Here is an 11,439-nt window from a genome sequence, read left to right on the forward strand (position 1 = left end):
GGCGGCGACGGCGGTGGCGGCGACGGCGATGGCGGCGAGGGCGATGACGAGAGCGGAGGTGGCGAGAGCGGAGGTGGCGAGGGCGGTGGCGGGCTTGGTGGCGGCGGCGAGGGTGGCGGTGGCGATGGGGATGGCGGTGACGGGGGCGGTGACGATGGCGACGGCGGGAGCGGCGGCAGCGATGGAGCCCCGGGGACGCCACTCTGGCCCTCGCTGTCGTCACCCCAGCACTCGACGCGCCGCGTGTCCTCCCTGATACCGCAAGCGTGATCTCCGCCGGCAGAGACTTGTATGAAGGCCACACTGTGCGGCGGGGTGCTCTGGCCGGCGCTGTTGCTACCCCAGCACTCGGCGCGCCCGTTGTCTGCCCTCAGAGCGCAGATGTGGAGTCGACCCGCTGAGATCTGCGTGTAGGCCACGTCGGGCGCGGCGGGAGCACTGTCCCCCCAACACTCCGCATGCTGCGTATCTGCCCTCAACGCGCAAGCGTGGTTGGCTTCGGCAACGGTGATCTGTGGACCCGAGGGTGGGAGCGGCGGCGGCGGCGGTGCGGAAGCGGCACACAAGGCAGGCAGAATCGCGACGAGCAGCAGCTTTCTCAATCCCGCTGCATTGCAGCGTGGTGGCGTCCTCGGCCTCGAGACACGACTGCGCTCGTCGGGCTTGCGCTGCATCGCTGCAAAGCACAGCCATCTCAGAACCCGACTCTTCTCGCGTTCTGACTTGATGACTGCTGAGGCGTCGTGCGCATGTTTGCGTCGCGAAAGCATAAACAACCAGGTGAAGCCGGAAGGACAGGACACCTTCGATAGGTTGCCGCTCGCGTGAGGCATGCCCTCCTTTGTTGAAGGAGGCGCAACAGCCTCGCCTTTGCGGCTGCCGCGCTCGTGGACGACCAGAGCTCCATGTCTGACCACCGGTGCGGCCGTCGCGAGGGATTCGGCGATGGTGGGTTCTGCGTGCTCCTTCTCGCGAGGCGGGCGGGCTGTGTTCGTGAGCAGATGCATCAACGGCGACTCACAGAGACAGGACTTGGTCCAGCGTCTCGAGTTGCGATTCGCAGCGTGCCATCATCGCGCCTCCTTGAGTTCAATTCCTGTTCTCTTTCTTTTTGCGCACTGGAGCACAGGTATACTCGAGTTTACCATGGGAGCCACCACAAAGAATAAATGAATCGAAAGCGAGACATGTGCAAAAAGGGCGATGCTCTGATAAACCTCCGGATCTTCGACAAAAGTCGGATATTTCTTTTTTCAAAGTGCAAGCGGTATTTGGCGACCTCCACACAAGCCTCTTTTGCGACCGTGCCTCGTTCGCCGCTTATGATGTAGAGTTTGTTGTAGAGATTTCACGTTGTAGAGCGCCTCTACATCGCTCTACAACGGAGGCGCCTCGTCCCGCGGCGGATGTAGAGCTCTACAGCTCTACAGCGCTCTACATCTCTACAGCTCTACAGCGCTCTACACTCTACATCCTCTACACCCTCCCTCAGTTCGCAGCCACGTGCTGCGTCCGCCGGTGCTTCGGATTCTACATCCTTTTGTGGTGCTAGTCCGTGCCAGTCTGCTGTGAGAGGGGCTTGTATTCGTAGAATTCTACATACAGCGGCGCGGACGCGGAGGAGGTGGTGGCAGGAGGGGGCTCTGGGGCGGCGGAGGCGAGCGCGGCGGCCACGGCCGAGGAGGACAAGCGCGTTAGGCGCTGAGGATGGCCCTGCAGCACAAGACGCAGATGCCCGTGACGGACGAGGAGGCCCGGGCTATCCTCCGGGCGCGAGGGGGTCGCGAGACGCCCGTGACGGAGGAGGAGGCGCGGGTCATCCTTCGGGCGCGGGGGACGTCGGGCGTGGCAGGGCTACCTTTCAGGCGCGGGCGCGTGGGCGCGGCGGGCGCGCCACGGCATCGCCGGCGCTGGCGAGCAAGGGCGGCGAGAAGCTATCGGGGCTAGCCTTGGGCTGTCATGATGCAGCAGCCATTGATTGATTGATGGGAAGGCGAAACACAGTCCGACCAACGACTGGGACACCAACGCGGTATGGGTGGACGCTAGACGGGCGGTGACGGTCACACAGGAGCGACACACAGAACCACAAGACAAGACACTCAGCCAAACTGACTGCCATACCCCCCGCCCCCGACCACACCCCCGGAAAAGTTGGAACCCAGGGCATGGGCAAAGCGACACAGGCGTTAGCTTGCGGCGAGGATGGTCAAGAACCACCAGCACGGAGCGATTGGCGCTGTCAAGCATGGCTCCGGAGACCACCTCCGAGACCAGGTAGCCAAGCGCTCGCGGCTCGGCGATGCAGCGACTGAAGGCTTCGAGCCGGCGCAGCACGAAAGGCTGGCTGCCGTGTGTGCTCGCGAGCACGTACACCTGACCAGCGAGATCGCGGAGGGCTCCGCCTTTGGCGCATTGATCGAGGCTCTTTCGGCCCCGCACTGCCGCGCAACCACAGTCGACATGCAGCGCCTCGGCTCGTTAGCATTCGTGACCATCTCCGCGCTCGGCCGCAAGTCACCTTGCTTCGGCGAACGTAGGTATCGGCCCAGAGCGCGCAAAGCACCTCGCGGCGGCGATTGCGTCGAATACGTCACTGCGGCGGCTCGAGATGGAGAGGAATGGGATCGGCGTGCAGGGCGGCATGTCATTGGGCGACGCGATTGGCCGGAACCAGACGCTCACCCGCCTAAATTTGAGCCTGAACGACATCGCACCGGAGGGCGGCGCCTCGCTCGCCCGCGGGCTGCGCAGCAACACCTCGCTCACGCAGCTGACGCTGGTGCGGTGTGGTAGCGCGGTCGCCGCGGAGCGCACCTATGCCCCGCGCGTGTTGTGAGGTTGCCGGTTTGGCCGTCTCCTAGGCCTCGGCCCGGGCGGCGGCAGGGCGCTCGGCGAGGCCCTCGAGACCAACCGCCACTTGCTCAGCCTGGACGTCGAGCAAAACGACTTGGGAGTCGAGGGCGGTGTCGCGTTTGGCAGGGCGCTCGCTGTCAATACCTCCCTCGCCACGCTGGGCATGAGCTCCAACCGCATCGGGTACGGCCTGGAGCGTGCGACGGCGTTCGCCAAGGCACTGGAGGTCAAATCGCCGCTTCACGTGCCTCGGCATGTCCGTGACATGTGCATGGCCTGGCACACATGTCCGTGCCGCGTCCACAGGTGAACTCGTCGCTCACCTCCCTCAACATGGCGCAAAACGAGCTCGGCGCCGTGGGTGGCGCCGCCTTTGCCGCCGCCCTCCGGCGCAACACCGGCCTCACCTCCCTCGACTTGCGGCGAAACGAGCTCGGACCGGACGGCGGCGCGGCAATCGGGGCGGCGGTGGGCGCGAACGCCAGGCGCCTTCGGCACACCTGCATAGCCATGGCGGACACGTCCCTGACCATGACACATCCCTGACCCACCTGCACAGCCATGGCGTCCCATGACACGTCCCTGACACGCGTCCCATGACACGCCCCTGACACGCGTCCCATGACACGCCCCTGACCCTGACACGCCGTTGGACGTGTCCCTAGCCTCACGCGGCTGGACCTGAGCGACAACGCAATCGGGAGCGATGGCGTCTCGTCGCTCGCCGACGCCGTCGCCGGCAGCGGCTCGCTCGCCGACCTGGACGTGTCGCTGAATGCTCTCGGCGGCGTCGGTGGCGCGGTGCTCGCTGCGGGCGTTGGGCGGTCGCGCGTGCTGCGCAGGCTGACGCTCGACCGCAACGGGCTGGGCGCTGCAGGGGGTGCGGCGCTCGCCGCCGCCCTCCTCGGCCACGAGGCTTGCGCGCTGGTCTCTCTCAGCGCGGCAGGCGCGTTCCGCTTCCTCGCGCGCGCTCGCCTCACGAACACTCGGTGTCGAAACACCTCTCCGACGCGCTCGACTACAGTCTATATGCCTGTCTCCCCACCTCGCCTCGGCAGCCCGCTTTGCCGCTGCCCCCCCTCCCGACCCACCATGCGCCGCCCCCGCCGGCCGGCGCGGGCACCACCCCACCCTTTGCCCGTCGCTGCCACCGCGCACCGCGCGCTCCGGATCCCCCCCTCCAACAACCCCCGCCCCCCCCCCGGAGGCAACGAGCTCGGCGCGAGCGCTCCCGCCCTCGCCGCGGCGCTGCCCTCGTGCCGCGCGCTGCGGAGGCTGCAGCTCCCGCGCAACGACGTCGACGACGGCGGCGGTGTGGCGCTGTGCGAGGCGTTTGCGGCACACCCGGCGCTGCGCGAGCTTGATCTCTCCTCCAACATCATCACCGCACTGCCCATCGAGACGCAGGTGCGATGTCGTGTGTCGCCACGAGGCCACATCTCGGCCACATCTCGGCCACATCTCGGCTGTATCTCGGCTGTATCTCGGCTGTTCTCTCCCTCCATAGCTGCGCCTCGCTCGGCGGCTCGGGAGCGCGGAGGGCGGCGGCGCGCGGGGCAGCGTAGAGGGCGGCGGCTCGCGGCTCGACCTGTCTGTCGACCTGTCTGGCAACGTGCTCACCTCGCCGCCGCTCGCGCACCGCGCAGGCTCCCAGGCGTTGGGCGACTACCTCGCCATGCTGTCGGCCGAGCCGCAGGCGGTCTCTCGGATCCGGCTCATGGTGGTTGGCTTCGGCGGCGTCGGGAAGACAACCTTTTGCGGCGCCGCCACGTGCGAGCTCCCGAGTCTTCTCGGCGCATCTCGGCGAATCTCAGGCCTCTCCTCTCGGGGCCACACCGGCCAGCCCTCCCCTGATAGGTGCCCGCCCGAGGTGCGGCCAACCTACGCGGCCTCGCTCCTACACTGCTCGCAGTGGGACGCGGCGGCGGTGGCGGCGTGGGCGCGCGGCTTGGGCGCGCAGCGAGGCACCGAATGGGCGAGCAAGGCGGCCGCCGCTCTCTCGGCGGCGGCGGTGGATGGCGCCGCCCTCCCCTCCCTGCTTGCCGACCGGGACGGCGCGCTCGCCCCCGCGGCCGAGGGGCTCGGCGCGCTCGGCGCCGACGGCGGCGCAGGGCACGCTGCGGTGCTGCCCTCGGCGAGGCTCGGCGAGCTCTGCCGCACGGCGGGCTTGGGCGAGAGAGAGGTGCGCCGGCTCGCCCTCGCAGTCGGCTCGCTGCTGCGAAAGGGCTACTTCTCGACCGTGGGCGCCGTCAAGGTCGACGGGGCCATTTCGTTGCCCCGCGCCGCCGTCGCCGCCACCGCCGACGCCGACGCCGCCGCCGCCGCCACCGCCGACGCCGACGCCGACGCCGACGCCGACGCGACCGCCGCCGCGCGCGAGTGTGCGCTCGTTGACTTTGCGGGCCAGATGGAGTACCTGGTCACGCACCAGCTGCTGCTCGCGTCGATGCACACGCTATGCCTCGTCATCCAGCCGCTCGGCTCCTTTGCGCAGCCGTCGAGCCGCCACCACGGCAGCTGGCGGTACTGGCTCAGCTTCCTGCGCGCCCTCGGCGAGCGGCGGACCGCGTCCGTCATCCTCGCAGCCTCTCAGTTGGACCGCGTGGAGACGGAGTTGGCCGTGGCGGAGGCGGCGGCGGCGGCCGAGTTTGACGCGCTCAAGGAGGCAGCGGGCGGGGGACTCGGCGCGGGCGCCTTGCGGCTCGACTATCGCTCAGCCGCGATCGATGCGACGCTGCGAGAGGTGCGCCGCCGGCTGGGCGAAGCGGCGGAGGCCGTCTCGTCGGATTGGTGGGTGCCAGCGAGCTACGAGCGGCTGGCCGACGCTCGTCGTGGCGGCGCTGCAGCACGGGTACTCCGCTCCAGAGGCGCAGCTACCAGACGTGATGTCCCTCGTGTGCAGCCTCGAGCTCTGCGTCGAGCTCTCTCGGCTCGAGAAGGACGCGGCGGGCTGCGGCCGCTTCCTCTTCCCCTGCTTGCTGCCCCTCGTCAGCGCCCCCGAGCTCGCGTGCCACTGGCCGGCGGCAGAAGCAACTGCGACCCCGCTCGCCGCGCTCGTCATGCGGGGGCACCGCTTCCGAGCCCGCGACCGCTTCCTTCCGCCGGGCGTGTTCCCGATGCTCGTCGCGCGCCTCGCGCGGCTGCCGGCCGGGAGCGTGAGCGCCACGCGGCTCTGGCGCGACGCGGCGGTGGTCCGCTTCCGCGCGGCATCCGCGCTGCTGCGCGTCGACCTCGCCGCCGCCACCCTCGACATCGTCGTGGCCGCGCCGAACGACGCTTATCACTTTGTGGGCGCCGCCAAGGGGCAGGCGAGCGCTGTGCGATGGCTCGCCCACCTGGTCCGGCAGATGCTCGCCAGGGGGTACCCCAGCATCACTTTCGACGAGGCCTGGCTCTGCCCTACGCCGAGCTGCCACGGCGTGCCGTGCGGCGGTGGCGACGGCGACGAAGGCGCACCCGTAGCTGGCGCGGCGGCAGATCGCGGCTTCGGCACCTACTGCGGAACGGAGTTTCCTCTCGAGCCGACCGCAGCTAAGCCAGGCCACGCTTGCGAGCACGAGGGCTGCTGGAACTTTCTGGGCACCGGGCACAGGCTGGAGCCGCTGCAGCTGCGGGCGGCGGCTGCGGGCGCCGAGGCACCCGCTTTCTGCGCCTCGTGCGGGCAGCAGCCGTACTTCCCCTTGCGCGCAGGCGGCGGGTTTGGGTGGGCGGCAAAGGAGGACGCCGAGCTGCTGCGCGGGGGCATGAGCGTCGCGCAGCCGCGCGCGGGCATCGGGTGCAAGGTGGGCGAACTGCACGAGGACGTCGGACGAGACACAAAGCGGTTGGGAAGCTGATGTTAGAGATGTTGCCGTGCGTGGCGCGGTTACGTGCCCCTGGCTAAATAAATAAATAAAAACGGACACCTCTCTACTGTGAGATGGGTAAAAAGGAACAGGCCCCCGCCCTTGCGATCTTTGTGCAGGGTTCTTTGTGGGTGTGGTCGGCGACTAGCCGGGGTCGTCCTCCCGATGGGGGACTAGCACTAGCCGTCTTCCACATGGTCCCTCGGGTCCCTGCTGCTCCTAATCTCTTCGTACATCCTCCTGCTGATCTCCGCAAAGTCCTGCTCCCTCCCTCGTCTCACCCTGCGCGTCTGCTCCGCCTCACCGTCTTCTGCCCTGCGTCGTCTGGCGACGGGTCCTCCATAGTCGGTCGAAGTCGCCGCCCTCCTCGTGCCTCTTCCCAACGTTCCCTCGGCGGCCGATGCCGTCTGCTCCGGCTCCCCAGTCCCCGGGTCTGCCCTGCTCTCGTCTGCGCTAGTTTCTGCTTCGTCCTCACCGGCGTCTCTCCTCTTCCCTCTCCCCTTCTTGTATGCTTTGCACATCGCGTCGATTCCTGTTCGCGTGAGCACCAGCCTGAAGCCCGCCCAGCATCTGAACCGCTCCCTAAGTCGGAGGAGCATCATCAGTCTCACCCACTTCGCTCTCTGCCCACCGTCTCCGCTCCCTCCCGCTTGAGCCGCCGTCGCGGCCCTCGTTCGTCCCACTGGCTGTTGGCCTGTTCCCACGTTACCTCCATTATCCCTCCTCCTCCGCCCCTGGCTGGCGGGTGAATAGACAAGGATTTGCTTTGTTTGTTAAACAGCATTATTGAGTTTGACCACAGCCCCACCACACACATTCACGAGGCTAGACAGCATCAGCAAGGCAACGAGGAAGGGGACAGGTATACCTCGCGGATTCCGCCCGGGTCAAGGCGAAGGCCTGAGCGCTCACACATGTCACAGACCCGCGCGGGGAGCTTTTCTGAATCTGATCTGCTCCTCACGACTTGAGGTGGACGCCACCGTCGACCGGCAGAGAGACGCCGGTGATGAGGCGGCCCCGCGGGGAGCAGAGGAAGGCGACCGCGTCGCCAAGCTGCCGCGGCGTCATCGACCCCATCGGCGACAGTCGCCCCGCGATGCCCTCGATGAGGTCGTCCTTGCTGGCACCGCGCGTGGCTGCAAGCCTGCCCCACGCGTCGGTCACAGTCACGCCAGGAATGACGACGTTACAGTTGACGGAGCGGCCGGCACATCGGAGGGCAAACAGCCGCATCGCGTACTCCATGACGCACTTTCCGCTACCGGGCATGTCGTAGCCGAGGTTCGCGTTGTACTGCGTGCTGCAGCCGGGCGACGAGATGCCGATCAGGGACCCACCCGAGGTGCCCATACGCCTGAGCCCTCGCTCCATCAGGTCGATGTACGCATCGCCGTACAGCCTCTGGTAGTAGCGCATCGTCGCGAGGTTGGTGGAGCCGCCGTCGGCAGACAGCATTGACCCGTCACCAAAGCCGAGCATGCCCGCCGTCAGCCCGTCGGCGTTGTCCGAGGTGATGCCGACGTACTGCCCCGCGTTGTGGACCACCGCGCCGAGCTCGCAGCCCTAACACCATGGGAATCGTGACGCCGAGGGTGGTAGCTACTAACTGCAGCCCTGAAAACACGGATGTGACGTGCGAGGGTGGAAGCTACTACTAACGGCCCGATTCCTTGAACTGGGAATCAAAGTTCGCGAAGATGGCGTCCCGAGTAGCCACCTGAGCGATGTCGCCGCCGACACATTCGACACGGACGCCGTGGGTGGTCCGCAGCTCCTCTGCCGCTGCTGCCGCCGCCTCTGCATTTGTGTTGTACGTGCAGAGGAGATCGAAGCCGTCACGTGCAAGGGACTCGGAGATGCCACGGCCGATACCGCGCGTGCCGCCTGTCACGATGGCGACGTGCCGTGATGAGACGTCCCGAGTGAGCAGGAGCAGCAGCAGGCAGGTGCTTCCGAGCATTTGTCGCAAACTCAGTGGGCACTCTACAAACACTCTCCGGTGAGCCTTCGATGGTATGAATTTTACGTTATGAACAGAAGCGAGGGGCACACACACATGAATGACGCATCGCTCTCGGGCCCACATCCCGCACACCCGCCGCCCCCGCGCTGACTGATCGAGTCCCAACCCACACCGCCTTTAGTGGCAGGACCTCAGGGGATGTCAGGTATACTGCGTAGCTCTTGGATGGAGGAATTGGAGTGCGGTTCTCGAGTGCCTGCGGTAAAAGTGTCTCGTCGAGCACAACTGCGCGGCCAAGCGCGATTCGTGCGAACATAAATTGTTTAATTCTTTTTCCAGCGCCAGCCCTCAAAAGGCCGCAACATCGCGACGACGAACACACCGGTATTCAACGGGCGCTCACGATCAATGCCTCCCGCGACACTCGAGTCGGAGCTGGAGTCGCTCGTGGACAGCCTCCGGCGGGCACGAGACGCCCGTGCCGCGACCTGTGCGCCGCGAGCCGGCGTTTCTTGCGCTTCTTGCAGCGAGCATTGGACGGCCAGCAGTGAGGCGGCCACACGCTCGTCCATGGCTGCCGCTCGCCGCTCCATGGCTGCAGCCCTGCTCTCTGAGGACGGCAACTCACCGACGGCCGAGGAACAGCCGCCACCGAGGAAGCTCCACTCACCGCCTCTGCCGAGCATTGAGGAGTCGCCCGAAGATGCTCCGGCGCGGCGCGGCGCTGTGGCGGCACAGGTGACGGCGATAGCGTGCGCGATAGCGGCCGAGTGCGAGCGGCAGGGGCGTGGGAGCCGCGCCTTCACCGCCGCCGAGCCGTCAGCCCAGCGCGCCTCCGAGACGGGGCATCCCGGGCGGCCTCAAGTGCTTGGTGGCCGTGCCGGGCACAGAGAGCGCGAGGGGCGCTGCGGCAGCGGCCGCTACGCCGGCGGCGACGGCGGCGGCTGTGGCGGCGGCGCGGGCGCCGGCTTTGGCGGCGGCGGCATTGGCGGCGGCGGCAGTGCTGCAGATGGCAGCAGCGACGATGGCGCACGCTCGGCGGCTCTGGTGGAGGCAGTGGCCGCAGCCACAGTGCCAGCGCGCCGCGAGCTGCGGCAGGCGGTGAGCCGTCTCGACTCGCGCGCGTCCGGCGGCGGTGGTGCGAGTGTGCGGAGGAGCACTGCCTCGACGGGTGGTGGCTGGCACGGATCACCGCACAGCCGCAGAGCAGAGGAAGGCTCGGGTGGTGCGAGGATGCCGTGGGTGCGGGCGGCGGCCCGGGCGCCGCCCCCGCCACAGGGCGGGCACGGAGGCGGCGGCGGCGCGACGGCGGCGGCAGCTGCCCCGGCGGCGGTTTGCGGCAGCCGTTTTGTGGCGAGGGAGGAGGCCCTCGTGCGAGCGAGCAGGGTGGCGGCGCTACGGTTGCGGAGCCGCCGCCTCTCCTCGAGCCTCGCCACTTGGCGCAGCCACGGGCGCGCCGACCAACAGCGGCGCGAGCGCGCGGCGGCACGCGGCCTCGGTCTCGTGAGTGTGCGCCGGCTCTCTCGCGGCTTTGGCGGCTGGAAGGCGGCGGCCGCCGCCGCCCGGCGCGCGGCGGCGGCCCTCGCGTCTCACGAAAGAACTTTGCGCTCGCGCGCCGCCGCCGCCGCCTTCGCCGCCTGGCGGACCGAGGCCAAGCTCGCTCTGGTGTCGCGCGCCGCAGCGGACGGCGCGGCGCGCGCGGCAGCGCGGCAGGCGGCGCGCGCGGCGCTGCGTCGCTGGCGCAGGCGGTCTGCCGGGGAGCGGGTCCGGCAGCGGCGGGCGGCCGCGCTCAGCCTTCTCTCCGCCCGCCTGCGCCAGCTCCCTCTCGCCTTCCGCCGCTGGCGGCGCGCCGCCGCGGTGCCGCCGCGCAGGCTGCCGCCGTCTGTCCACGTCCGCCTAGCGGTGGCGAGGAAGCGATGGGTGCGCGCGGCCATCCGCCGAGAGAGCCTCGCCGCGGCGGCGCAGCGCGCGAGAGGCTTCCACCGCCGCCACGCGCTCGAGTCGCTCGCCGCGCGATGGCGCGTCGCTGCGGCCGATTCCACGCGGCGGCGGCGGCAGAGAGCGGCGGCCGACGTCTGGTTTCGCCTCCGAAGCTTGCGCCGCGGCCTCACCAGCCTCGCCACCTCTGCCGCGTCGCGGCGCGCCGCGGGGGAGGCGGCGGCGGCGGCGGCGCGGCGGCGCGGCGGAGCGGCATTGCGCCGGTGGTACCACCGCGTGGCGACATCTCCCGCCCCCGATGCGGACGCGTCTCTGCTTGCCCGCGCCGTCGCGCTCGGCGCGGCGGTGCGGCGGTGGCGTGCGGCGGCAGACTCGCGTCGCCGCCGGTGCGAGCGGCGGGGGGCGGCCGATTGGGTGCAGCTCGGCACGGCGTTCGCCTGCCTGGCTGGGAGGGCGCGCCGGCTCGGGTCGGGTCGTCGCAACCTTCTCCTCGCAGCCACCCACCGGCGCGAGGCGGCGGCGCGCCGCGCGTGCTCGTGCTGGCGGCGGCGCGCGGCGGCGCGGCGGGCCGCCGATGCGGCCGCAGCGAGCACGCGCTGGGCGTGCGACCGCAGGCGGGCGCTCGCAGCCGTGCGGCGGTGGCAGGGCCGCTACTACGCGGTGCTGCTGCTCGCCGTGGCCGTCCCTCATCGGGCCGGAGAGCTCGCCCGCTGGGCTCTGGCGCGGTGGACTGCGCGCGCCGCCGCGGCCGCGGCGGCGCGCGCTCGGAGCGTGGCGGCTGCCGCCACGGGCCGCGAGCGCCGACTCCGTGAAGCGGTGCGCCGCTGGAGCATC

General features: G+C 69.4%; 2 protein-coding genes across 2 annotated transcripts; one reads left to right on the forward strand and one right to left on the reverse strand.

The window, feature by feature from the left end:
- Positions 1-2,205: 2,205 nt before the first annotated feature.
- EMIHUDRAFT_469837 (hypothetical protein) lies at positions 2,206-6,749 on the forward strand (the record flags this gene model as incomplete). The annotated part of the gene is made up of 8 exons (XM_005773648.1): positions 2,206-2,356; positions 2,541-2,792; positions 2,865-3,082; positions 3,163-3,217; positions 4,064-4,263; positions 4,511-4,626; positions 4,714-5,599; positions 5,658-6,749. 8 exons carry the CDS (start codon positions 2,206-2,208, stop codon positions 6,690-6,692), a joined length of 2,913 nt encoding a protein of 970 aa, XP_005773705.1. The 3' UTR covers positions 6,693-6,749.
- A 912-nt stretch (positions 6,750-7,661) lies between these two features.
- EMIHUDRAFT_117272 (hypothetical protein) lies at positions 7,662-8,664 on the reverse strand (the record flags this gene model as incomplete). The annotated part of the gene is made up of 2 exons (XM_005773649.1): positions 7,662-8,267; positions 8,422-8,664. 2 exons carry the CDS (start codon positions 8,662-8,664, stop codon positions 7,662-7,664), a joined length of 849 nt encoding a protein of 282 aa, XP_005773706.1.
- Between the last annotated feature and the right edge of the window lie 2,775 nt (positions 8,665-11,439).

This window comes from Emiliania huxleyi (assembly GCF_000372725.1).
Source record: "Emiliania huxleyi CCMP1516 unplaced genomic scaffold EMIHUscaffold_331, whole genome shotgun sequence".
In the NCBI taxonomy this organism is placed as follows: Eukaryota; Haptophyta; order Isochrysidales; family Noelaerhabdaceae; genus Emiliania; species Emiliania huxleyi.